Source organism: Atheta coriaria, unplaced genomic scaffold (genome assembly GCF_025399875.1).
Source record: "Atheta coriaria isolate IRGN ID8LTWV9N9 unplaced genomic scaffold, Caltech_Dcor_3.1 hic_scaffold_13_pilon, whole genome shotgun sequence".
Lineage (NCBI taxonomy): Eukaryota > Metazoa > Arthropoda > Insecta > Coleoptera > Staphylinidae > Dalotia > Dalotia coriaria.
The window spans coordinates 385,349-413,169 of NW_027045455.1; the positions used below are offsets into that span (position 1 = coordinate 385,349).

At 34.6% G+C, this 27,821-nt stretch overlaps 4 protein-coding genes, 1 long non-coding RNA gene and 1 other non-coding gene across 12 annotated transcripts in view; 3 read left to right on the forward strand and 3 right to left on the reverse strand.

The window, feature by feature from the left end:
- Positions 1-1,796, forward strand: part of LOC135801912 (neurotrimin-like) — a 133,187-nt gene extending 131,391 nt beyond the window's left edge. For all 5 annotated transcript variants that reach the window (XM_065315439.1, XM_065315438.1, XM_065315436.1 and 2 more), the window contains 2 exons: positions 1,374-1,587; positions 1,664-1,796. In XM_065315439.1, coding sequence (XP_065171511.1) covers positions 1,374-1,587; positions 1,664-1,770 — 321 coding nt within the window. In that variant the 3' untranslated portion in view covers positions 1,771-1,796. The remainder of the gene's footprint in view (positions 1-1,373; positions 1,588-1,663) is intronic.
- A 9,297-nt stretch (positions 1,797-11,093) lies between these two features.
- Positions 11,094-12,768, reverse strand: LOC135801898 (uncharacterized). Its single transcript, XR_010550475.1, has 3 exons — positions 12,717-12,768; positions 12,552-12,603; positions 11,094-12,438 (listed from the first exon to the last, which is right to left on the reverse strand). It is a non-coding gene; the product is annotated as an uncharacterized lncRNA (long non-coding RNA).
- Positions 12,769-13,564: 796 nt separating this feature from the next.
- On the reverse strand, positions 13,565-17,808 carry LOC135801799 (peroxisomal membrane protein PEX13-like). The gene is made up of 4 exons (XM_065315319.1): positions 17,319-17,808; positions 17,029-17,230; positions 16,547-16,962; positions 13,565-14,387 (listed from the first exon to the last, which is right to left on the reverse strand). The coding sequence occupies exons 1-4, from the start codon at positions 17,515-17,517 to the stop codon at positions 13,753-13,755; spliced, it is 1,452 nt and encodes a 483-aa protein (XP_065171391.1). The 5' UTR covers positions 17,518-17,808; the 3' UTR covers positions 13,565-13,752.
- Positions 14,552-16,411, forward strand: LOC135801798 (probable ATP-dependent RNA helicase DDX52). Its single transcript, XM_065315318.1, has one exon. It carries the CDS (start codon positions 14,611-14,613, stop codon positions 16,369-16,371), a length of 1,761 nt encoding a protein of 586 aa, XP_065171390.1. The 5' UTR covers positions 14,552-14,610; the 3' UTR covers positions 16,372-16,411.
- A 414-nt stretch (positions 17,809-18,222) lies between the features above and the next one.
- On the reverse strand, positions 18,223-18,296 carry TRNAI-AAU (transfer RNA isoleucine (anticodon AAU)). The gene has a single exon. It is a non-coding gene; the product is annotated as a tRNA-Ile (tRNA).
- A 464-nt stretch (positions 18,297-18,760) lies between these two features.
- LOC135801896 (UPAR/Ly6 domain-containing protein qvr-like) lies at positions 18,761-27,295 on the forward strand. 3 transcript variants are annotated; one of them, XM_065315416.1, is made up of 5 exons: positions 18,761-19,398; positions 19,509-19,645; positions 20,678-20,734; positions 21,577-21,723; positions 21,852-27,295. In XM_065315416.1, the coding sequence occupies exons 2-5, from the start codon at positions 19,609-19,611 to the stop codon at positions 22,094-22,096; spliced, it is 486 nt and encodes a 161-aa protein (XP_065171488.1). In that variant the 5' UTR covers positions 18,761-19,398; positions 19,509-19,608; the 3' UTR covers positions 22,097-27,295. The 3 variants fall into 3 exon arrangements, with proteins under 3 accessions (XP_065171488.1, XP_065171489.1, XP_065171490.1); XM_065315417.1 differs by lacking the exon at positions 20,678-20,734 and adding an exon at positions 21,156-21,200; XM_065315418.1 differs by lacking the exon at positions 20,678-20,734.
- Positions 27,296-27,821: the final 526 nt, after the last annotated feature.

Consider the following 27,821-nt stretch of genomic DNA (forward strand, 5'->3'; position numbering starts at 1 on the left):
CCTTCGATTTCCGGCTTCTGCGAAGCATTTCTATTATAGCTGCTTTTTCATTGAACCCAAACCGTTGCTGTTTGCGTGGCCTCAATTTCTTCGCAGCGTTTGAGCTGGATATAACAAAACGGCGATGGCGCACATTTACGATAAGTACAAGCGACGAGTAGTTAGAAGAGTTCTAAGTTCTACACTAAGTCCGCGTTGAAATGTTGCACCGATGAGGAAAAAAAACTGAACCGAGCAGAAAAACTTTACATCATCAAGTTTTCTTCTGCGTGGCGCTTTTTCATGCAAACGAAATCGGCTGCTTGGACGTTCTTTTCTTCTATGCGTCTTTCGTTCCAGTTTGTTAGTTTTATAACATTTTGATTACCATAATTTTGGAGTTTACTACCTTTTCCTGTTCAACTATGCAAACTATGTGGTTTCATAAAAATGCCTGCACGAAAAAATAGCGCTCTAGAGTTTCAAAAGATAAATTTGCCAAAAATAAAAGTTATGTAGCTTTTAGAGTTTGGGATTCTTCAAGTCAAATGCGGACTATTTCAGTTGCCTCTTCCATTGTGAGATAATAGAGTAAACCATTATTACATAATGCACAAAATGTAAATTTTTAAAGTTGTACAAAAAAATCTTCATTTCTCGCGACCATCAATTCCTTAGATACATTTGTTGAAAGCCTCATACTAATATCCCTGGACGAGGAGAGACTTCAGAAGAGAACTTTTTTTAATACCAACTAATACGTCTGTTCGTTTCTTATTTCGTTCTTTAGCTTGCCTTGGTTTATACACATTTTTCAACGGTCGCGCGATTGGATTCCCCAAAGATTTTCCGATTTGATCTCCGCGCTCATTCTTTCTCCCGAAACAAGCGAGCTTGCTTACAAAAGCTGAAAAAAGTGCAATTCGAACTGATGATAGACAATATATAATTCGAATTCTTGCCTTGAAAAAATGGAAGAAAAAAGAACTTCTTTATACTAATACGTCAGATTTTTATCTTCGTACATTAACTAAGCCGATTTGTTGGTGCTGCTCTAATTTATTGAAGGTATATATAACTAAATATTCTCGAGAACATTCTTAACACTGTCGAAAGAAAGATTTCAGAACCAAACAAAAAAGATTGAATGTTTAATCCTGCGCGCTTTCACGGTAAGGTTCATTAATTATTTTTGCCCGTGCTTTTGCAATTTAGGTGCGTACTTGCGTATTAACCACTCGATGTTGACGTTCATCATTTGGAAGACGTTGTAATGGTGGAGTTATTATTGAGCTAGGGGCACAGTTGGCGCGAAGAGCGTAATGATCGCGCGCGCTCCCTTCGGTGGGCGCTTAAAAAATAATTTATCGAAATGATGAATCGCTTTTTTGCAGAGCCCCACGCCACCGCAGTACGTGTTCTGGTATCACAATGATCACATGATAAATTACGACACTGCCAGGGGCGGCATATCCGTGGAGACGGTGCCCGGCGCGCGTACACAGAGTCGTCTTACCATTCGAGATACTAACGACGCAGACTCCGGTAACTACACCTGCTCAGCGAGCAACACTGAGCCGGCTTCCATCTTTGTTTTTGTGTCCGAAGGTAAAACATTGGCTAGACTTATTTAATAATTGAATAAATAGTTTTTACTCATCCTTGGATGTTTTCCTTTTTTAAGGAGATAACGTCGACGCCATATTAATGAGAAAATCATCGTGCGCCATGTGCATAGCCAGCCAACTCTTCTTACTTTTATCAGCGAGCCTGGCTGCAGCTCTGCGATAGAAACAACTACATGTGTAAAACGTGGAAAAAGCACTGCAAAGCTTAAAACACAGAAGAAGAGGAAAGCAATCATAACCGCCGCTATGCAAAATAAACTTTTGTTTTCGATGAAAAACAATATGGAAACTGTGAATATGTTTGGGCACGTGATGGACATTTTAATGGGTGACATCTATTGAAATTAGCATAATTCATTGTGTAGCATAATTTTAATTAGGTAATTAGATCATAAGAGAGGAGACACAAACAACAAAATGCAACCTAACAAAGTGAGCGCAGAGACAAAACGAAATTAAAGATCTAAGGAGTACTCAAAAGCGTTGTAATTAGTATAAAATCGGATGACGTATCTTATTACTTTTAATTAATGTTAAGCCCAAATGTTGGATGAATCCGAGTCATAAATGTGAGAATGAAATCTTCAATCTTTAAGGCATTCAAACAAATTGGAATGCGGACATTTTAGGTGTACTTAATGAAAATAATAGAAATTAGATATGTAATATGAAAGTATTACCTACTCTTAACAACAAATACGAAACAACAAGGAATTATCAGAACTGAAGACACAAATGCTGCACAAAAAGTAAACATTGGCGTAAATGTTCAATACAGTGTTGATAAAGAATTGAAACTCTTAAGGTCGATGTCAGGTTACAATATGCGTAAGATTTAGAAAACAAATTGAGTATGTATCGGTACATCTTTGAAAATGGTATTTATAAATTCATTATTTAATCAGTATCTAATGTAAATTCACATTTTTCACAATTACCACAATGAGAGCAACAAAACTTGTACATACCTTTAAATTGGTTGTTAAATACTTTGTAAATCTAATTTTTATGTAATTTAATCTCAGTTGTTTAGAAAACAATTTGGCGCATGGAAATGCGCTTATAAATGTGAGGTGGAAGTATCAGTTCAACTATTATAGATCAGATGTTATCGTAATGAAATTTTGTTTTACATATCTACCTCACATTTAGTTCAAGCCAAACACATCTGGCTTTGAAAATTGATAAAATATTAAAAATTGAGTGTTGCCAAAATAAATTACAATTACAATTGTTTTGAATATCATTTTCTCAGCGAAGAAATTTAGGCAACGATATTAATTAGTTTTGTTTGTTTAAACTCACATTAGGTAACCAAATACGGCATTGTTCTAAACACATCTACTAAATTCTAGATTAAATATTTATAATTACTAGTCATTTCTTTTGCTGTACATATACATTTACCAAAAGATGAAATGGTATAAAGACCATAAAACTTAGCTGAAAATATAACGAATGAGTTGAAGAATATTTCCATGTGGAAATCAATGACCTGAAACAAAGTTTAAACAAATAATGTAACATGTAATAAACTGAAGTCACCTCTTCGGAAAATTTCCGAGTTTGACAATGATGGCACTGCTTTAGGAAGCAAGATGAAAGGGTCAACTCGAAAATTTTCAGAAACCTAATACCCTAATCAATTATAATAAATTAACAATAAAATCTATAAGAGTAGAGATGATAAAGTTCTGGCAAGAAAAAACGCAGACGAAATCTGTTTCATCAGGATGTTTTCAAATATTTACTATAAATATACACATATGGGCATAATTAAAATTTGATGACAAAGGTCGCTTCAATTTCTTCGAATGCATCATTATTCAAATGAAATGTTACCAAAATTCATTTCTGTTGTTAATCTAATTCTGCGAATTACGAGTAACACTCGCCAGTTCTTAATGTTTGTTTTGATGCGAGTGAATGCAAACAAATGTGAAGATATGTGTACTTGTGTGACAAATTCTAACAGACGTAAAACAAAACGTAAACTAGTTTATTATAACGTGTAACTGAGCAAGTGAATTGGCGACTTTGTCAATCAAAATAAGTCTGAATGAGTATCACATACTAAGAGCAAAACTACATTCAATTACATATGTACATGTTAATAGTATAATCATCAATTTGCTGAATGATTCAACAATCTTTTTATTCCCTGAAGTAAAAGTAACGTTTTTTCCGGCCACCAATGCCGTAAAATAACTGAGGAACATTTTTACTCTTAATAAAATAACATCCATTCCACTCCATTCCATATGATTTTATCACTGAGCATAGGTTGTGCGAATATTATTAAAATATATACCATTAAATAACGTATAGACAAATGGTTATTAAATAAATAAATTGGTGAGTAATACATATTTGGAAAGCGAAGAAACAAGAGGTGAAAAATATGATGAAAACTATCACAAACAAATAAAAAGAGCGCATTATAACATTAATTTTTGTTGTTATTTACAATTATTACGATTAACAATGTAAATGTGAATTTGGTTTTAATATTCACTAAAAACATAAAATTAATCACAAGAATATGTTTGTAATTGTTTATCCCAATTTATTATTGAGAAAAGAAAACGGAGCATACTGAAATTGTGAATTTGAAACAACACTCAGTGTGACTCCGACTCTCAAGGTAAGAGAAAACATATGTGAAACCATTTGTAGTAATTACAATTAATTTATTTTAATGTGGTTTTTATTTGGATACTTGTTTTGTTTATGTTGTTTACAAAGAGTTTAATTATCTAATAGCATTATTGATATTCCATTTCTAATTATTGCTTCATAACTATAGTCCAGAAACATGTTCATTTTCTCAGGATGTCCCAGTCCGGCGAGATCAACAATTTTCATTTTATACGTAAATTTTACTTCTATACTGGTTTATTTCCGAAGTTTGACATTAATTTTGAATCACATAGCTTTAGTTATGTCAAAGTGACATTAATAGCAGTGTCGTTGTTAACAATTCTGGTGGTTAAACAAGTTTTTGATGACATTCATGATGGCAATGCCGCAATTCGGAAATATTTATTGCTATCATCTACAGCAATCAATTATTTACAGATAATTGTATGTATTATTAAATTTTCACTTGTAGACGTCAAAAGTTTAGAAACAATTTTCTGGTTGCTAAAGAAAATTGACGCAACATACCAGCACTGGAAGCAAAATGTACCAAGAACAAGTATTAAATGGATTCTGTTTGTGTGCGCGATAAGTGATGGTTTATTCTGTGCTGAAGGAGTGCGTGTATTTTCAGATTTTCCAATTTATTTTATCATGATTGGCCTGATTGATCAAGCATCAAAAATTTATGTCGGATTTATTATAAGTTTGATTCTTTATTTTCTCATTGCAATTAAAATGCGCTTCGTTAAACTGAATACATTCTTAGAAAAACTAGCGTCGAAAGAAGAAAGATTAGATTGTGTAACACTTGACTTGGTTGTTGCATTACACAATAATTTGTGCAATACTTGTAGAGTATTTCAAGATATTTTTGGCATGTCTCTGCTTTTAATCTACGTGGAAAATATGTTTTTTACCCTGGGAACATTAAGTATTGCGTTATATGCCCATTTTGAAAGTCTCGAAAAAGCAATAATATTGTACTCATTGTTGACATTAAATATTGTAAGTATATCTCAACAAAATTCAACAATGATTTAACGATTTCTTATTGTATAGATGCAAGGAATCAGCATTGCATTTCTGTGTGATGGTATTAGTGAAGAAGGAAAAAGAACCACAAGCATACTCTTCAATTTTATAAATCTACATGAGTATCGCAATGGATTACTTGTTAAAAAAATGAATTATTTTCTTCAGCAATCAATTGCTAAGACACCTTCGTTTTCCGCATGTTCTTTCTTTGTAGTCAATTATTCTACTATATTTACATTAGTTAATCTAACTCTCACTTACATTATTGTACTCATACAATATAAAAATACAAACTAAAATATATACTTACCGATAATACCTACAACATTTTAATTCAATCAGTTCTACTATGTCGAAAAATAGAAGGTCGTGTGCCATCGGCGCGCCGCCTATTGGAATGTCTTACTTTATCTTATCACAAGCCGTCGGCCGCGTGCATGCTCGACAGGTTTGTTTTGTCGGTGGACTGTAGCCAGTTTCGTGCTGGTTGCCCGTTTAGACACGTCTCCGTGCTCGTGTGATTCTTTAGCATTTAATTCCGTAAAATCGCGATATATTCCATCAACAAACGAGTGTATTTAGTTGTAACAACGTGAACGGTGTCCTGTGTGGTTTTTGATTGCGTCTATAAAGTGTACCTTTCATGCATATGGCTGCGGTCTTAACAATTATTAGTGTATGTCGATGCAGAATTGTGTGTAGTGCTTATCATCATCTTTGACTAACTTTTATATTTAATGCAGCCAATTTGTTTTCGTCGCTAGGAACGCTGTTTGCGCCTGGGTAAGAAACATCATCTGTTCTGTTCTTCGACGGCTTTTTTTTCCCTTTATTGCAGTACATGCCTTGTCTCACATTCTCATTGACTTAATGCTGGTAAGTTATTATTGTAACTTTATTATTGTATTAAAATAGTTTTGAGATCGCGTTCCAAGTGCCTGTGACCATGACACAAATGGTCACTTGTCGTGTTTAATATACCTGCGGGTATAACCTTTCTAACTTTAAAACCGTTTGGAATATTTACATGTTTTCTTTAGATTATGATAGCGTGAGAATTATTCTTCACGATACGCCATTGCCGCCCCCCAAAATCATGCTGAAAGTGCCTTAAAATCGCTCTCGAACTTTCACGATTTTCATGAATTTTTGAAACACGCGGTTAAAATTTGGCTGTATCTCGGGAACCATTCGTGCGATTTTAATGATTCTATCAAATTTGCATAGCGCGAGAGGCATTTTATACGATACGGCCTTGCAGTCCGCCGAAATCACGCTAGATGTGCCTTAAAATCGCTCTGAAACTTATACGATTTTAGTGATTTTTTGAAACACACGGTGGAAATTCGGTTGTATCTCGCGAACCGTTTGTGCGATTTCAATGAATCTTTCAAATTTAGAGAGTTCGAGAGTTATTTTCTAAGATGCGACCTTGCAGTCCGCCGAAATCACGCTAGAAGTGCCTTAAAATCGCTTTGAAACATATACGATTTGAGTGATTTTTTTGAACACACGGTGGAAATTCGGCTGTATCTCGCGAACCGTTTGTGCGATTTCAATGAATCTTTCAAATTTCGATAGTTTGAGAGTCATTTTCTAAAATGCGACCTTGCAGTCCGCCGAAATCACGCTAGAAGTGCCTTAAAATCGCTCGGAAACTTATACGATTTTAGTGATTTTTTTAAACACACGGCGGAAATTCGGCTGTATCTCGCGAACCGTGTGTGCGATTTCAATGAATCTTTCAAATTTAGATAGTTCGAGAGTCATTTTCTAAAATGCGACCTTGCAGTCCGCCGAAATCAGGCTAGAAGTGCCTTAAAATCGCTTTGAAACTTATACCATTTTAGTGATTTTTTGAAATACACGGTGGAAATTCGGCTGTATCTTGCGAACCGTTTGTGCGATTTCAATGATTCTTTCAAATTTAGATAGTTCGAGAGTCATTTTCTTAGATGCGACCTTGCAGTCCGCCAAAATCCCTCTAGAAATGCTCTAAAATCGTTATTCAGTTTCCCTGAATAAAGTCACTTCTACCGCTACCCTCGTACGGTGCCCTGAATAAAGTCACTTCTACCGCTACCCTCGTACGGTGGCCTTAATAAAGTCACTTCTACCGCTACCCTCGTACACAATTATACATAAAATATAATACATAAAACATAAATATATAAAGTTTCACATTTGTTCTTATTAAATTAATGTAATAACTTATATGAGCCGTTTATTTTGAAAGTGACCTAACTCCGTTTTTCAATTTTTTACCGGTTACCATGGTTACATGTACAACTTCATGTTATTTATCAGTGACACACGTCAGATTGCTTATATTCAGAGAAAATACGGTACATTTTTTACACATAGGTTTTCCGAATTAATTGAATAACTGACCCGTGTGGTTTGAAAGTGGCCTAACTCCATTTATAGTTACATCAAGGTATTTACTATTGATAATAACGGAAAGCAGCGATGAAGGTAATTTCAATTAATTAGTATTTACAAGTCCACCTCATTTTGGGACAATTGCGTTAGTTAATTAACCTGTACGTTTAATTAATATAAAACTTAAAATATAATATTAAATTATAGAAATTATTACACCCATGAGGAAGAACCGAAGAAGACCACTTAGTTCAGATAGTGAAAAGAAGTAGTAATTAATAATTAAAAAAGCGAATAAGAAAAAGAGTCATAGAACAATATTCCTCGTCAGAGGATGAAGATTCAAATAACAATGGAGAAAAGATAGATGCACCATATATCCAAAAAGTGCGAAAGATAGAACGGAATTCAGGAAAAAGATATTGCAGTTAAACCGGAAGTATTGTTCATGAAAAAATTTCGAAACAAAGATTGTGGTTGTCGGAATGCGTGCACAAAAATTATAATGAAGAAGAAAGAAAGAACATTTTTGAAAAGTTTTGGGGTTTGGCAGATTTTAACAAACAAAATGTATTACTTCACGAAGCTGTCTGTGAAACGAAGACGTTTTTTTTCTTCAATTTGAAACATCTTAAATTATGTTGAATGGACTTGGGCATCTTCAAATTTTATAATGAATCTGGCTGTTAATTTTGAAAGTGGCCCAACTCCATTCTTGATAAGGAAACGCACGTTATTTACTTAATAATTGCCACTATTTTAACTGGAACTTTAAATTTAACATCCTTAGATACGCTTAAGCAGTATGACTTCTTTGTATCTTATACATATATTTTTAAATTCATTGAAACGCAAAACTTTCAATATCTCGATTTGAAGATAAATGGAGTTAGGCCACTTTCAAAATAAGCGGCTCATATAATTATTTATTTCAATTTTACGATGTGTAGTGTACGAGTATAACTGTATCACTGTTGCACTGAAATGAAAATAAGTGGTATTTTACTGTCCTACATACATATAAAGTGAGAGTAACCTTTTCAAAAACACCAATTATTTAATTAACTAAGGTATACAATAAATTCTTTTCGTATGCCGAGAAAAATGGAAAGTAAAAGTAAATTTTGTGTATGTGTATTTCAGCATTGTGAATTTTTAGTTTCGTCTTCTCAACTACGTGTTTATCAGTACGTTTGTGTACAAACAACTTTTTTTGTTCGACGGACTCGTTATATCGCTGCATACCTGCCTTGTACCCGGCTACGCGCAGCGCACATGGCAGTTGTTTCACCGCGTGGTCCGCGAGCGTGTCTCTAATCACCACGCGTTTTGAGGTTTTAATTGGATTAATCGTCGTGTATTCTTTTGGCCATCGACAAAATATTCGCAATGGGCATGTGTGCCTGTTTTGTTTAATGATTTATGGCGGATAGAGTCTTCTTAAGTAAGAAATAAGTGTCCGTTAATCCCTGCGCGAGTTTTCAGCTGATAGAATATATTACATGGTCGAAAATCTCCTCATCAATGCACAGGTGGGTGGATAATTAAAACTTTTCGCGGAAAGTTAAGGCGGTTTAACTTAAATTGACATGCTTGATTTAAAAGCACGTTTTTTGAAATTCATGGGTCGACCACGCTGACTTTGCCGTCGGCCGTCGGTTCGGTCATGTTTTTGTTGATCACGTAAACAGTTTTAATCGAATTGCATCATTAAATTAATAATTTCTCGTTGAAATAAAATCTTGAACGGTGAATAGTTTTTCGTTTTCGAAGTCTCGGTGCATGTTATTTACAAAAAAATAGTTATTTTTATCGTCTTTAACCATTGTGTTGCTACGCACCGTCGCTTGCCGTCTGTTGATTTAGATGTTTTCCGCCGTATATTCTATCAAATTGTAATGATGCTTCACCCGTCGACTACCTTATACAGTTGATGCTACCATCAATTAATAAATACATATTCACAATATATTAAAATGTAAGTGTTTTATTTTTGTAGCACCCTTTTGCTCAATATTTCGGGTAAAATCTTTGATTTTATACTAAAATAATAATAATCTCTGCTTGAACATGGAATTTTCTTTCTAGAACACCCTGTATATGTATGTTTTCTTTTGTGTCCATGAAAATGTAGCTTTAGTTGTCATTTTTTGAATTTTCCCGTTTGCACTTTGAATTTTCTTTCTGGAACACCCTGTATATTAGTTTTCCTGACCGTCGAGTGAAAACGAGCGGCATTTGTAGTGTTGAGAGTTTTTTGTTTGCACATTAAATTTTTCTTTTGTAGCACCCTGTATATTTGTCTCCATTTTCAATCACCTACAAAATTACTAATTATCTATTTCCTAATTTCCTTATTTCGGTAGAACTTTATGAAGTAGTACTTGCTGGCATGTGCGCGGCTATGGAGGTCGTAAGTCTTGTTTCAATATGGAGCCATATATTTTGTTGACTCGTAAAATCTAACCTTGTATTCTATTGTTAATAAAGAAATAGTAAGATATATTATATTGACTTCTTTGATTTTTGTGTACCCCTTCTATCATTTCAGGAACAGGTCTCTAAGAGAGTTCCTCTCTCAGGGATCATCCCCACTATAAAAATTGTTGAGGTATCCTGTATGATTTATGTACTCCATCTTTCATTTCAGCGACAGGTCAGAACTTGTAAGAATATTTTTAAGTGTCACCTCACTTGAGGCGACTTAAAACTTATGAAATATTTTTATAAGTTCTTAAAAGGATGTCCTTATAAGGAGTTCTCCCACTCGGGGGATGATCCCCCACCATAAAAATTGTTGATATGCCTGAGAATTCCGGGGATGAAGCGCAGAGACATCGTAGCTGTAGGATGGGCCGGGAGCAATGGATAGACCGAAGCAGAAGCCTCCGGCGCTCTGGGAGATCGACCGTAGACTGTATTATAACGACACGTGCCAAAAAATTTAAAAATCTGATCCTCCCCTCCTGTTTTCTCTTCTCTTCTATCTCTCCTCCTTCTTCTCTGCTCTACTCTCTATTCTCTTCCTTCTGTCTTCTCCTATTTTCTTTACTCTTTCTATTTCTCTGTTCTCGTTTCTCCACTTGCCTTCACTTGTATTTCAATTTCTCCTATATTTCGTTGCAATTCATATGTGCAACCCAATTACACCTGATATTTTTATATTTGAGAAAAATGCCTTCCGTACCTGAGATTCGATCCGTGTCTGCCAGCATGCCAGCAGGTGCACGTCTCCACTCGACCACCGAGTGTTTTTATTATTTATATTTGATTCTTCTATTTATGCGTCTACTTTATAACAACTTTTTAAAAACAACAACACAAGCCTTAGCTATGTTGCACTCACATAAGCTTCATATGAAATATGATTTAAGACTCATATCCTGAAAATGACAAAGAGGATGTAACAAAAAAGTAGGAATAAGATTTTAATTTTAAATTGAGTTTTATTGATTATATTTAACATACATTCCTTTTTCTTATTTTAATAAAACGAACGTATGTACGATCCAAGGCAGGATATGCCGTACCATCGAGCCACAACGCTCTCTTATCAAACGTTTCACATAAAGTAGAATTGTTAGTAGAATTGATGTTACTAATCACTGTATTATTTTTGCAGTAACAACTATACCACACGGAGAGAACGCGTTATTTATCGCGTCTAATTAACAATACCATTTTGGCCTATAAATCCAATTGGAATCCGTAGCCTAACGTAAGAGATCCGACGGCTGATGGCTTACACACGCGCACGTGGTGTCTTAAGTTTCGAGTCGATTCGAGATAAATCACTTGTTCATTATATTTTTTTTATTATTTTCTAAGTTGAATACGTAATCCATGGTAGTAATTTATAAAATATATTTATTAAAATAATTTTGTGATTTTCTTGGATTTTACAATTTTCTATGCATCAGTTTCTGATGATGCCCACAGGGCGAAACATGTAAAACTCGCATACAAAATTGTAAAATCCAAGAAAATCACAAAACTATTTTAATAAATATATTTTATAAATTACTTGTTCATTAGTTGATAGCAATCGACGACTAAACAATTATAAGGCTCGCACCGTATTAAAATCGCCCGAAATACTAACAGTTGCGACGAACAGTGGCGGAGAAGGAGGAGAACACGTGCACACACCACAAATGCGTACTACCGACTGACTAAACAGGAAAAAACAACAGCCAACACTGGCCAACACGCCAGCGCAAGATGTACTGAGCAGTATAGCGAATAGCCGACGACACACGGCGACCGGTGCGGTACTGTTCAAATTTCAAATGGCAGCGCACAGCGTGCTGCGCATGCCAAGGTCGAATTGACAACATAAATAAAGTGTAGAAAATTCGGCAGATCATATAAAAAACATGGAGTGAACATGAAACTTCAGTATTGCTGTCTTATTCTAACTCACCTGCTATCACCACATCCTGATATTTCTATCTCACTCACTTGAACGAAAATTAATAAAACACTATCCATGTTATATATAATCCTAAAACTATTCAAAATAACTAAATGTAAACAAACAGTTACAAGTTATGGACATAACGTACGAAACGTACAATTTATACGCCATGAAGAAATAAATTTTACATCTTTAGGGACCTCGCTGATATTACGCGGATGCCGCATTCATGTGCTAAACCCCGAAAACAAGCAAAATCATAAAAGTTATGTATGAAAATGATAAAGAAATTATCTACTTACAATCTGATGCAAGAATGGTTCTCCTACGATTTCGGGCTCGGGTGCAGAATACCTAAAACAAGCAAAAAGTAGTCCTTTGCAACGCAGAAATGTAATTTTTGCCACTAATTCATGAGCTAATCACAAAAGTTATGTTTGAAAATGATAAAGAAATTAAATACTTACAATCTGCTGCAAGAATGGTTCTGCTACGATGTCGACTTTGGGTGCAGAACACCTAAAACAAGCGAAAAGTAGTCCTTTGCAACACAAAAATGCAATTTTCGACACTAATTCATGAGCTAATCACAAAAATTAGTTATGAAAACGATAAAGAAATAAAATACTTACAATCTGATGCAAGAATGGTCATCCTCCGATGTCGCACTCAGGTGCAATATCCCTAAAACCAGCATAAATTAGTTCTTCGAACATATAAATGCAATTTTGGGGTCAATTTGTGAGATAATCACAAAAGTTATTTAGGAAAATAATAAAGAAATTAAATACTTACATTCTGATGCATGAATGGTCATTTTACCATGTCAAACTCAGATGCAATATCCCTAAAACAAGCAAAAATTAGTCATTCGAACATAAAAATGCAATTTTTGGAGCCAATTTGTGAGATAATCACTTAACTTATTTAGGAAAATGATAAAGAATTTAAATACTTACAATCTGATGCAAGAATGGTTCTGCGACGATGTCGACTTCGGGTGCAGAACACCTAAAACAAGCAAAAAGTAGTCCTTTGCAACACAAAAATGCAATTTTCGTCACTAATTCGTCATTAATTCAAAAGTTATGGTTGAAAATGATAAAGAAATTAAATACTTACAATCTGATGCAAGAATGGTTCTCATACGATGTCGGGCTCAGTTTCAAAATACCTAAAACAAACAAAAATTATTTTTTTGCAGCACAAGAGTGCAATTTTTGTTGCTAATTGCACCTACTTACTACTTGGCTCTTTTGTACAACCAATAACTGCGGTAAGTAAAAACCATAATTCATATTTTATTATTATAATTATTTGAATTGTCTTATTGAATGCAATATAAAGATATTTTCCAAACTTATTCTTTCACCGTCCAGATTAAATGACTTTACAAAAAAGTATATACATAAATATGTGTCAATATAAAGTAATTGCTTGTCTTCATCTAGAGTCCCCTTATCCCTAGAGCAATACTTAATTATTTACACAAAACAACATATTTATTTAAACAATTTTTGGTTTCAATTACAATCATTCCAATTATTAAAAAATGTTGCCCCCACAGCCCCCATGCCCACATGTACAATATGTATAATGTAAAATATAAAATACTATTAAAACGTTAGTTAAACTTATCCATCGTTATTGTAACAGAGATATTATTGTTTACTCATTTACTTGAGGCTTTGTCTTAACTGTGGTCTCAACAGTTTCGGTTTTACACACAGTTTCAGGTTTGCTTTCTTCAATTACAGTTTCTGTTTCATGTTCCGGCAACGTGATTACGTTATCTAATTTTGAATTTGAAGTGTCCTCACATTTGGCAGAATTAACAGGAATTGGTTGACTAAAAGTTTGATTGGTCTCTGTATCAAAAATTTGAGTTTCGCCAAAACTAACACGTTTTTGCACTTTTCTTGGTGTATTATTGGTGCTATTCGTATTGGAATTAGAAAGAACTGATACGGGCGTGACTGGTGCGGATACTTGTGGCTTATAGATAGGTTTGTTGAAAACAGGATCAGTAGGATTAGATTTAGAGGTACAAGTAACAGGTTGTGAAGGTGAAACTTTCTTAACGATAACAATATAATTTAAAGGTACGACGCCCGAACGGCCATTGCAGGTCGCATATGCCCAGCCAGAATTGCTTAGCCGCATTTCTTCTTGTACATTTTTGGGTGCCAGAGTAATCTCGTCGTTGGTGTGCAGAGTCAGTTCATTTGGTGATGTTGCGGGAAAATCAAACACGGCCTTTGCTTTAATTCCGTTTGTTTCCCATTTCTGTGGGTCGCATTTATCTAAAAATTAAATAAATTAAAATTAAAAATAAAAGTTTTTGCAGTGAAGTGTTTTCCAGGTCGTAATTCATAATAATTACTAATTACAATTTCAAATGTTACAAAGGCAAGATGTACGATTGGTTGCATACCATGAAACACATTTTTAGAGCTGTGTTCAGCAATCAAACGTAACCTTCAAACATAATCAACACATCAGACACATGCTTCGAATCATTTCATCATGGATGCATACGATATCTTCAAAAAACTAAGTAAAGGGGCAAAATATACCAAGAAAAACACAAACAGCAATCAAGCAACAGTGGTTCCAATCATTAAATCTGATGATAAAGTGAAAGTCAAAACAGAATCATCAGCACACCAAACAGGAGATACACAGAACACAAGCATTACTCTCCTTGGGGATATCACATCTACTGGAAATAAACCAGAAAAGAAAAGAAAATCTCCTGATTTACAAAATGAAAAACGTCGACAAGAACTTAGAGTTGAAGAAGAGGTAAATCGTTTTAGAAATATTCACAATATTAATGTGGTTGGCAGACATATCCCAGAACCAGCAAGAGCTTTTAATGATTTCAAAATAGGGCAGGATTTAATTGAAAACCTAGTTCAGCTAGGTTACAAAGATCCATCACCTATACAAATGCAAGCAGTTCCACTGATGCTTGCAAACAGACAAATTTTGGCATGTGCTCCTACTGGTTCTGGAAAAACAGCTGCATTTTTGCTCCCATTACTGGAAGCACTAGGAAAACCTAGTAAAAACGGTTACAGGGCATTAATTATATGCCCAACCAGAGAATTAGCAATTCAGACCCAGAAAGTATGCATGCATCTAGCTGACAGTAGAAAACTTAAACCATTCACAATCAATAAAGTGAACATGATAAAAATAGGAGATATCTTAATAACCACACCAAATAGACTTTGCTTCCTACTAAACCAAGATGAAAAAGTGTTAAACTTGGGGACAATTGAATGGGTGGTAATTGATGAAGCTGATAAATTGTTTGAAGATGGTGTGAGAAGTTTTAAAGATCAATTGAAGCAAATTTTAGATGCTTGTACATTGAAAACTAAGAGAATTGCAATGTTCAGTGCTACATACACACCAATGGTGGCAAAGTGGTGTGTGAAAAACATGAAAGGTTTAGTAAGAGTAACCATTGGTCAGAGGAACACTGCAACTGACCTGATTGAACAACACTTAGAATTTGTTGGTAATGAAAGTGGCAAGTTGCTTGCTTTTCGCGACTTGGTCCGGAAGGGACTCACACCGCCTGTGTTGGTGTTCGTTCAAAGTAAAGAACGTGCCCAGCAACTCTTTTCCGAATTGATTTACGATGGCATTAATGTCGATGCGATTCATGCAGATCGCACCCAGCTTCAACGAGAGAACACCGTGAAAAGTTTCAGAGAGGGTAAAATATGGGTGCTCATCTGTACAGAACTTATGGCTCGTGGTATTGATTTCAAAGGTGTGAATCTCGTCATTAATTATGATTTTCCGCCGAGTTCTATTTCTTACGTGCATCGTATTGGTCGTGCAGGCCGAGCTGGTATGAAAGGTAAAGCGATTACCTACTTTACATTAGATGACGCAGTGAATTTGAGAAGCATTGCTCATGTTATTAAAGAGTCTGGATGTGAAGTGCCCGATTATATGCTTTATATGAAGAAGCATTCCAAGAAAGAGAAGAAACAAATGGCTGTGAGCGCCATGACTAGGGATGATATTCTGACTGTTCCTTATGATGAAAGATTAAGAGTTGATAAAGCACTGGGTAAGAAGAGATTGATTGATCAATTTAGAAAACAGAAGAAATTGAATGAGAAGAAGCAAGGGGCTGCGAAAAAAATGTTGAAAGGCGGGAAGCATACTCAGAAAATTGGGAAGACTACAAAAACCTCGTTGAAAAATATCAAAAATGATAAACCATCAAAGCAATTTAAGAGTAAAATTAAGAAAAGTAAATAATGTTAATACTTGAATGTTAATAAATTTGCAAAGAATGATATTGTTTGTTGATAAATTTAAACCTACTCTTCCTTCTCCTAATATTAAAAATAATTAAGAAACTGATTCGCATTTTACAGCCTCAACAATCGCTAATGATACGTTTTAAACTAATAAAAAGTCAATAAACACTTACCTTCAAATTTTGGCAACAATTTACTAATGAAGTAAGGTGCAGAGATCAGAATCCCAAAGAAAGCCAAAGTGGGCCAACTGGATCCAGAACTTCCCGCCGCTTCTGCTGTGATCCCACTAACTGCTTCATTCCACGCCAAGTTGTTCGTAGTCGGTGGTACTTTGACGCCCATCATCCCGCAGAGTTTCCTATGCAACCACGAGAACAATCGGAAAATATTCACCGCATGCCAAATATGACCAAACATCGAACGTAGTCGTCCGAAATTTTCCGCAACACCGAGAACCGCACGAAACGAACTCGTCATTGCAAAAAATGTGTTGTCTAACATCATTGCAATGCCATTAAATGCTCTCACAATTGATTCCACATTGGCAAAAGTGTTTCTTGAGCTCTCTTCAGCAAACTGAATAAATCTACAAACATTAATAATTATAGTTGGAGTTTATATTGTAACATGTTATGACAGGAACTAATTTTACCTGCTCTCAGCATCATCTCTTACACCCATTCCATTCATATAACTGTTTCCATACATTCCATAGGATGATCCATAGGAACCACTGTAGCCACCATATCCACCATAACCTCCATAACTGTTGTATCCACTACCATAGCCACCACTATATAAACTTCTTCCAGGCCACCCTAATGATCCATAACTGCCATATGAATTACCCATTGCTACAACATTAATTTAATCAACAAATGTCTAAAAATCTTGAATTGTCATATGTCATGTTTAATGTGTATTAAAGCAAAGAAAATATACATGAATAAGGTGAATATCCTGAACTATATCCTCCATAACTCCCCATGTTTAAACTTTGTGGTCTAGGTGGTAATGAAGGTGGTGCAGCTGTAGTTGTTCTCAACCCACTTAAGCCAGCTGGTAGCTGTGAGCTGCTGATGATTTGTCCTTTGTTTCCCAAGCCATTGGACGACTCCCATGGCTTCAGCGGCGTCGTCATTCTCAGTAGCACTGAATTAGTTACACACGCAATGCACAAGCATGACAATGTTGCGGACGACAACTGCTAGTTGTGTACGCGACTGGTGAAATGCGCGTTCCTCGCTGAACTTTGCCCACAACATTGATACCACTCCTAGCCTCAAGCAAACGCAACGCCTGATACGCCGTCAGTTGACGCTAGAGGACAGCTGGAGTTGGAGAATGAGATAAGAACTGGCAAGTCAGGGTGATTCGTCACAGATTTGTTATTGTTTCTTTCTTTGCACGAAGCAATTAGCCTATAAAACAGTGGGTGAAGCAAGTGTAGTGCGCTGTCATTTCTTGTCATATGTGAATTGAAAGGGGGGATTGGGTTGAACAAGTTCGAAATTGGAATTTATCAGGCTTTATTTTTAGATTTTTATGATTGAGACAATGATAAATTTTAATATGCAATCTGTCGTACATATATTTTAGCATTAGCAACAATAATTTTGTTTTGATATGTGATTCACTTACGAAAGCAAAAGAGAAAACGTAACATTTATAGATTTAACGCAAACTTTCGTTATTTTAACACTTAAATTTTAGTGTAAATAATGTAACGCACTAATAAACCTTAAATAATGGCTTTTGCAGAGAAATACATCCTACAGACATTCGAAATTATGATTTATATAGTGATTGATTAGTAAAAACAACTAGGAAAAATAAAAAAAAGGAATGGCCCATGAGGGGATCGAACCCGCGACCTTCGCGTTATTAGCACGACGCTCTAACCAACTGAGCTAATGGGCCAGTTGCTTTCCATGTAACAGTTAACAGAATTGAAAAAGTACTTTATTTGCTCCTTACGCCATATCCTTATTTTGGCAACTCTTAGGAAAAAACCAAACAATTCCTATAAAAATTTAACAATCGCAACAAAAAAAACAAATAGCTTCAGTGTTTTTCTTATTTCGTATGTCGTAAAACTGTAGTATGTACTGTTATATAGCAATGTTCATGCTTTTCCTACTGAAAAACAGAACCAAAGCAATATTTATACATATTTCGCAGTTTCATCGCATACGCGCTCTAGCGCAATTAAATTCTTGCGCACCAAGATGCACTACCGACCGCGGTGTTGACGTTCCTGCCGTGCCGCGGTCCGAGCAGGACAGAAAATAGATCAATATGCTAGCGTTTGGCGCTCGGTGGTCGACGCTAGCGCTTCATCTGGCAAACACGGAAGCTTTCAGGACGTTCGGGCACACGGGCACACGGGCACCAGTGCCGCAGTGACAGCGCTCCACCAGCATTTGCACGGCGCAAATCCGCACCGCACCGCAGAGAGCGCATCGCGACCAGGTTAAATGGTCCGCCTTGACGCATCCTGAATCCATCAGACTGCGCGTTGCCCAACGGCCGAGAAAAGTCACCGAAAGGATACCAGCGGCTTGTGAACCCGGAAGGCAAGCGACCAGCGCTCGCAGCTCATTCGTACACGAACGATACATATCCAGAATCAATCCTTATACAGGATAGAGCGCAATATTTAATTTCGATGTGATCAAACCACACAATTTAAACTTAAACTTTTAACCTTCCCCAAGAAACCACCGTTCACTTCTTGGTTCTACTCAATCTACAACCGTCTTAATAATAATTTATTTAAATAATAAAAATGTGAAATCCTCAGTGTTCTTATGCCCCGTCAGCAATAAGTTAATTTACCATCATCATATTGATGGTCCTGACATCTTCATTGTTAAAATGAATGTGTTTCCGAAATAATTATATTAATTAAGTGTGCGGAATTAAAACAGACACCGAGATTAAAAGTGGAAAGTGGAGCAACAGCAGAGCTTGACGGTGTGGCAAGGACGAATCAAGGATAAACGGATAACAGCCTTGAAAAGTGGGTGTGCTAACACGCATGCATATCTTGCTCGTTTATGTCAAAATGTTGCGGAAGACTTTTGGTCGCCTCCACCATGTTTAATTAATTGCGAATGTTTTTGGGATTAGTTTCAAGGAGTGCAATTTGCAACGTCTGGACTACAAATGAATCAATATAATTGATTTTGAAAGGAACCAGCGACTGGACAGATCGCAAGGATCATCAAGGATGAATGTATATTATAAATATTTCATCGCTGTTACAGGTAACATTTTATTTTCATATTATTTATTTGTTATAAAAATTGCACTTGAAAATACTTTAAATACTTGAAAAAAATCTTTAAAATAGGGTTTTTTGGTATAAATTTATTGTGATGGCGTTAATTACTTTGGTGATTTGTAAATTAATATGGTTAATATCTCAAGTGTTAAATACGTGCGAGTTTGGCGGAGGTTCGGGTTAAGTTCTCAAGCGCGCGTTTTATGAAAATAGCTTTTGCCTAAAAATAAAACTTCCCGAGACTTTATGTAGACAATACGTCGACGATATGTATATTCGTCAAGATATATGCAGACAGACTATAATAACGTTCACGTGACATGACATTTTATAGCGTAAAAGATTAAGAAATAAACAGTAACTTAGGATTTCGCGCGGATCGGAATTTTTCGGCAACCCAAAAATTTTACTGAGCATTATATTATATATTCTCTGTTTTTCAATGGCAAAAATACATTAAAATGAATAAAAACTTACAAGAACAGAGGATATTTTAGTTTGTTGTTATAAAGAAGCTACACTATCCTTTTAAAAACGGCAAAGAAAGATTTCCTATAATGTGTACATAAAATAAAGTACGTGAAAATTATGAATTTGGCTTACAGCCAACGTTTGGTTGCCTACATAAACTGCACCAAGCTTAAAACTACCAAAAATGCAAGAAAAACAATTGTATTCCTAACAAATTCAAAAAATCAGATTTTACTGAAGCAATTCATCCAAAAAATAAATAGCTATACTTTGAAATTTGTGTATACGAAAAATGTTTAGGCTTCACATTCTTGCGTTTAGCTTTCGTGCATTTGCGGTGTGCAAATTTCCACACGCGATCTGTTTTCTAAGTAACTTGCAAACTGGTACTGCTACCAATGTTTGTTTGAAATTCTCCGCAGCGTGTACATCAAAATTGACGCATTAATAAACAACCTATCAAGTTCAAACACATTAAAATAATGGAACATACCACCGCACATAAAATTTCCATAGTTAATTATTAAAAACAATTCATTTTCAGTTGTATTGATGACGTTATTCGCGTTCGGTGACTTGTCGCGTTGTAAACGAAGCAATTGTGAGTCTTACGCTTAAAATAAATATTTAATACTTACGTACGATCCCGTTCCTTCTATTGAGCATCATTATCTGTATAATCGACACCAGGCGAACACGGCAGAAACAAATTAATGCACGTAAACGCAAATCAGTCAACGAATAACCAGCCGCTGTGCAGATGTAAATAACAGCAGTATACAGGCAATAAAAATAATTGTAGCAATCGTACATCGCCATTAATACTATGTAGAACGCCATCTAGATATCTAAATCTAAACTAATTAAAATTTACCTGAGAACTAACGGATAGAATCTTGTATCTGACTGAAAACTGAAATTTCTGACTTGTATCAACAATTTGCATTCTTTGTCGTTCTAGAATCTAATTCTTACGTAGTCAGTGTAATTAATAATATATGATCTTTTGCTTCAAATTACAGCGATATTGCTAGCAATAATAACATTAACACATGCGGAATGCCAAAGTAAGTTTACCAGTCTCCTAGACACATTGTGATCACAAACAATTCAAAAATATACGCATAAATCATTAAAATATTCATAAAACACAACAAAATTAATAATTTTCTTGCGTATATTTGAATTGTTTTAAATTTGTGTGCTAAAACTCCTCGCATATTTATTGAATTGTCCTGTTTTGCTTTATTTCTACTTCTATGCGATATTGATCCATGTATTTTTGTTAATTTACCCTTTGCAAAACTGTGCGTGTTGAGAAATTATTGTGTTTTAAAGCACGTTGATTGTCATTGCTTGTTCTGCGCGTGCGTATCATATTAATGTTGACGCTCTGCGGGGGTCTTCCGACCACCCGCGGCGCCACCGTCGTCATGCTTACAGCCCGCCAGATCTTCTGCTACGAATGCGACAGCTGGAGCGATCCACGCTGCAAGGACCCCTTCAACTATACCCTGCTACCCAAGGATCAGCCACCGCTGACGACATGCAACGGGTGCTGTGTTAAGATGGTACGACATGCTCGGACACGTAAGTAAACATAACCACACTTTTTAACAGGTTTCCTATGCAAATAATGTATAAATGTACTTACATCTCTCGAAATAGACACGATATAAGAATGATTATAATGTGCTGGCGTTAACTTACGATTTCAGCTTACGAAGTGGTGCGACGCACCTGCACGTCGCAACTACAGATCAACCTCTTTATGGTCGATCACGTGTGCATGATGGAAAGTAGCGGCACTGGTCACATGTGCTTCTGTGAGGAGGACATGTGCAATAGATCACCCAAACAATCGATTCCGCCAACGGCGGCAGTCGTCTTCCTTCCCGTCCTTCTAACTGTGCTCGCTTCCCAATCGCTGCTGGCCGGTGGGCGACGTTTGCTTGACCGATGATACACTGGCGCCCTCTGGCCACGCTTCCACCTCCAACCTTAAATTTCGTTTGTTTAAATAGAAAAATTGATTGGCAAAATTTGGCCGGTGGTTTTATACGATTTGGACTGGATGTTTCGACAAACGATACCAACCCACTTTTGCCCATCTTTCTATTAGACCTGATTTAGTTATTTGCATTTCTTGGATGATTGATTTGGTGATTTATTCGTATTGAATATGCTGGCGTGATCTATATGATATATACGTATTGATAGATGACTTATGCAACCATGCAAGCAAGCACTACTGTAGGCTGCAGTGCGGCGAATAATTTTGACTTTTGATGCGCGGTTTGATATTCTGCATGTGCATAATTAAATACCTTTGACGCCTGTGGTATTATAAACGTTTAACAGGCAAAGATATAAAATTTACATCAAGTAAATTCAATAACAGCTGAAAAACAAACATTTATAATACCCAGGCACTACACTCGTAGCTTTTAGTTTAATTTTAGTAGAACTAGTTTAAATTACACGTGAGAAAATGTTTTGAGCGTGTCAATGAATTGCATGTGAAAAGAATTAAAACTCTCAGTATATTTTCTCACGAAACACAATTTGTTAAGATTTTCACATCGTTCACATTTGTAAATATATAATTTGAAGTAGGCAACCAAGTTGACATAACCGAACACATTGAAATTGTCATGATACCAAACACACTCGAATAATCAGAGAAACAATGAGCTTACACACATTGATCGCTTCAAGTAGATTATATATAGTTAATTAATTAAGAGTGGCAAGCTATTAAAATTAAAAATGCTATTGATAGCGCTGACACAAGTTTTCATCAGCAACATGCATTACTTTCAGTTCATTTTTTCCGTTTGCAATCAATTAATTTGAATATTTAATGAAAATATACATTCCGCGAACGTTGAATAAGAAACATTATAATTACATTCCATTTCGAGTTATAAAATTAGTTTGTTTATCGATCAAATATTTATAATATTGTTATTTAATGTTTAAATATTGGACGCTTTAAATTTTAACGATATTAAGAATATGATTGGCGCGTTAATGGCTCGACAGTATTTAAATCTAGAGTTTAATAATGTTTGGCAGTTATTATTCGGATCTTGGCGTAACCTATTTTAGAGACAATAATTTTTGTTTTCGAAAAAAAATCAAATCTAACCATCTACACTTACTTATAAGAGATTTTCTAATACGACACCAATTAAAATAATAAATTAACAATTGAATTAGTAGTGATACGCACGCGAAAATAATAATTGAAGGAAAACGGTTGAGAATGTTGGCAATGAGTTTTAAAATACTTAAATATTTGTACCTGGCTGAACGACAAATGTATATAGAACAAAGGAAGTATCATGCTCGGTCCATTTTATAAGATTCAAATTAAAAAATTAAATTTTAAATTAATTAACAATTCGGTCACGTAAGATGCTTTTTTAGAAGTAATAATTATCATACCACATACACATAACCCCACCGCTTATTTTATTTATTTTAATTTTAAGAATTACGTCATCAAATTGCGTTCATGTTATTCAAGTCATTGTCAAATATCAATTGCACTTATATTAGTTCTCATCGATTACCTACTCATCGTCTGTAGAACGCAAAAATAATATTTTAAGCTGAATTACTCAGAAGCGTAAAGAAAAAATCATCAAAACGTAAATAATTTCGTTGAAACAAAGTAGAAACAGATAAAAATAGAAATAGCAGTAAAAAGCCCTAGCTCTATTTTATTCTCGTCGCGCTTGTTTCGATTTAGCATGTCATCACAAGTACACTTGCACGTTTTTAAAACAGACCTGTAGTTTGACTTTTTATTGATTTGATTTTAATTGAGATATGCAACACACTGAATACATCGCATTGCGTTTGCACAGCTCACCAGAAAAACCAAATGCTCATTATGAATATTTTGGTTTTGTTATTTTTTGATTTTATCTTTTAGAACCTATATAAATTAATTTCTTGTGTCTATATTATACTTGAAATGAGTTGAAACTTTTTGAACATAATTTGAACATATTTTTCTATTCTCTCGTAATTTGTAATATGTTCTAACTGTTGATTGGCATCTCTGTTACTACTTACTTGTTTCGGAAAGCAAAACTTAGTGAATTTAGACAAATTTAGCATCGACACAAAATCACACAGACACTCGCTTACTTGCAATAAACTTATGAAAAATACACTAACAAAATAGAACATAGAAAAGCAAAAATTAAAAAAGCGTCAAATTATTATTTACATTATAAGCACAAATTTTTAGTCCGTCACTCATTTGATTACACATTCAAAATTTGATAATTATAATTAAAATTTAGAAGTATTGATTTTATCAGCCAAAATTAGAAGCAGAATGTGTTAAAAATAGATGAAAATTACTTTGAGGTAAAATCTAATGAAGACAAGGTATTTTTTTATTCCAACTAAAAATATTCAATCAATATTAATAATTTGATATTTATAAACGTATTAAATTCAAATTAATTTGAGTGGCTTCGTTTCTTGTTCGTTTCTAAGCTCATCATTTTCTGTGCACACACAGAAGCCGTCAAACTGCAAAGCTGAGTTTCTTTAAACAATTTCCTAGGACCAAATTAACTCACACTAATTGGATTTAGTCAAAACCGTTTACTTTTCGAAATTTAGCAAAACTTAGAGCACAGCACAATTACAAATTACAACTACTGTTAAAACAAAACAAAATATTACACCTTAACATTTTAATAGAAATTATTAGTGTAGAATTACCTATTGAACAATAACCTTGTGATCACACAGTATGAAACAAATTGGATTTACTAAAATTTTTCATTTCTTTGGCATTCTAGTACTTAGAATTTTTTAACATTTTATCGTTGATGCGTCTCGACTTTTTTCATTTTCGTTTTTTTTTTTTTCGTTTTGTTTTCGTGTTTTTCTTAGTTGATTGATTGGAAACGTGTAAGTTCACACTTTATTGTTACTGATTATATCTGATTAGTTAACTAACGGTAGTGTTCTTGAAATTAATACATGTGTTTCGTGTTGATGATATATATATTATATACCTACATATATTTGTTGATATGATGACATGACTTATGAGATGAGCTGACATGATATGATGACGTAGTTGAATGATTTTTCATTTTTGTTTAGAGTTTGATTTGTTGGTTTGTTTGAGGATGAATATATTAGATTCCTTTGCCCATATCTTTCTGAAATCTTCTTCTTCACGTACAATTGGAAATTTAATGCAAGTGAAGCAATTTTATTTATAAATTTTGAAAGAAAATAACTTTACCTCAAAGTTTGACACTTTTTTATCGCCTCCCGCCGGGGGGTTGATAAAAAATGTGCCAAATTTCCTATCAATACCCTGGAAAACTAACAAACTGATCAAATTAGAGTAATTTATGTTTGAACATATTTATTTTGTTTGTTTTATGTTTATTCGGTTAGTTAAATTTTTTACAAGTTGAGTTTTGTTATGATTACCAATAAACTAAAACAATTATGCAAAGATTTTCACTCAAGAGATAATGAAATAATGTGTCGATCAAACATCGCATAATTTTATAATTTTTGAACCAAGTAAAAAAACATACAATAGTCTAAAATCACTTTGTATATATTTTCGCACAATTTTTTACAAACTCTAGCAAATCTAAGCTAAGTGCACACACATTTACAATAATACAAAAACCACACAAAACACTTGCGCTGATTTGCGTCAATGTTTTCGAGAAAAAAAAATCGTTGTGTGAATTGAACTACACTCAGTAAATGATAAATTTACGAAACACTCGGAACATATTATTTTGCGTTTATGTCCAATTAGTTTCATCTCTGTCTCTCTATCTATGTCTCTGTTTTTGGTTTTTGTTTTCAATTGTTTCAAATTTGATTCGGTTCCATTTTTCTTGTGTTGTAAAAAAATTAACTGTAAAATTAACCAGAAAGTGCAACTAAAACACGTCCGCTAAGCATCTTTCAGCAATTTTAAATCTATTGAAAGTCCACCTCACAGGATGCCGATACCGTTCTCACAAGCCGTCATAAGAACGTCACGTTTTTATGATGCGCCATCTTCTCGACCATCATGTCACTACTTACATCATTGTACCAGCCGCCCCAAAATGGTGTCCAGCGCCTAACGACGCACTGCTTCATGCGCTTTCATCGTGTGCCCGTATTGCGAAAGCCGATTAATCGCTCTTTCGAACATTTGGTTTCTCACCCAACCCCCAAGAACACACACTCAAGTACAAATTTCCGCTCCAGTTGTGCTCAGATCGACGGAAATTCGTATTTCGCTTCCGAGGTACATTCGACCTCGCTTGAGTAAACTGATAGTGCACACTTTATTATATTTTCGACGCATAAAGGGTGCATTAATCGCATTCGCGCAAAGTGCATATCGCATGCGTCGGATGGGCATCACCGAAAAAAGGGGCGGTGAGATCGCATCGCAAGCACACCATCAAGAGATCTCAACACACAAAAAATGCAATATTGTGATTGCGGCAACAAGTTTTAAAATCTGTACACTAATTTTACATATTACCTACAATATTGTCCTACGATTTTAACTTGACAAACTTTTACAACTTTGAGCGAGCATGTTAATGATAGGTGTGTTAAACGAAAAATCAGTAAATGAAAACAAACAAAAAACAAACATGTATCTTGACTAGGAAGTTTTAACTTGAAATTGTAACATTTAAAAACAATATTAGCTTGTAATTGTACCTTACCTGTCTATGATTGTACTTTCTACCTACAAATATGCATATAAATGCATCACCACACAAATGAAACCTTTAAAAAACTATAAGAAAACTGTTTCCAGTCAAATACTCTCGCAACAATTATAAAATAATACTTGAAAATGATGGTAATGTTTGTTCTGGAATAGAGTTGGTTTTTACCGGGCACAGTTGAGTGCCTCTATTCTAGAAACGGACTTTAGCATTTTTGGCGCATAAAACTAGTGTTGGAATACAAATTTATGAACAAAAACGAGTAATAATATAGTCATATCAATCACAAGCAAACTTAATGAAAGAATTGTACAATAAAAATAATTATAAAATGTTCTGAGTTTTGGATTATATTATCTTCGTTTCTTTCTTTTGTTAATTTAATTTTAATAAATAAATTATTGTTACCCCTGAGATAATTGAGTTTGTTGTGTTTTCCTTGCAACCAATAACTTTTATACGTTTAAATATAAATTATTTGCTATTAAATTTACAAAACAACGATATTTGACATCACTTTATTAGTTTTAGTTGAAGTTTGCATCCTAGCGCCACCTATGAACAAAATTATCAGAAAATCATTTACTCATTTACTCAACTTTAACTTCTGGAAACTTAAGTAAAAGAAAAAAAATTAATTTAAACATATTCTAAACGTTTTTATACGTTGTTGTATCATAATTACATAAAAATATAGAATTCAAAAATAAAACCAATTTTTATGCGTGTTTTTGTGATGCGAAAAAATTGAATTTTAAATGAATGTGCTTCACCTTTAATGCTTCTAGCTTGATTGCAACAAATATAATGTTATAATAATAACTTATTCCAAACTCATACCAATGTGTATACACATCTTTGAACAACTAACACACATATCTAAAGCAAATACTGTATTTGTTTGAATTATGTAAAGTTCAAAGTTTTGTAGATACTTTATAATTA

Coding starts and splice junctions, on each gene's coding strand:
- LOC135801798 (XM_065315318.1), top strand. CDS start 14,611: ATGGATGCATACGATATCTTCAAAAAACTAAGTAAAGGGGCAAAATAT.
- LOC135801896 (XM_065315416.1), top strand. CDS start 19,609: ATGAATGTATATTATAAATATTTCATCGCTGTTACAG. Junction 19,646..20,677: donor ATATTTCATCGCTGTTACAG/GTAACATTTTAT, acceptor ATTCATTTTCAG/TTGTATTGATGACGTTATTC. Junction 20,735..21,576: donor GCGTTGTAAACGAAGCAATT/GTGAGTCTTACG, acceptor TCATGCTTACAG/CCCGCCAGATCTTCTGCTAC.
- LOC135801799 (XM_065315319.1), bottom strand. CDS start 17,517: ATGACGACGCCGCTGAAGCCATGGGAGTCGTCCAATGGCTTGGGAAAC. Junction 16,963..17,028: donor AGAGATGATGCTGAGAGCAG/GTAAAATTAGTT, acceptor TAATGTTTGTAG/ATTTATTCAGTTTGCTGAAG. Junction 14,388..16,546: donor ATTGTTGCCAAAATTTGAAG/GTAAGTGTTTAT, acceptor TTTAATTTTTAG/ATAAATGCGACCCACAGAAA.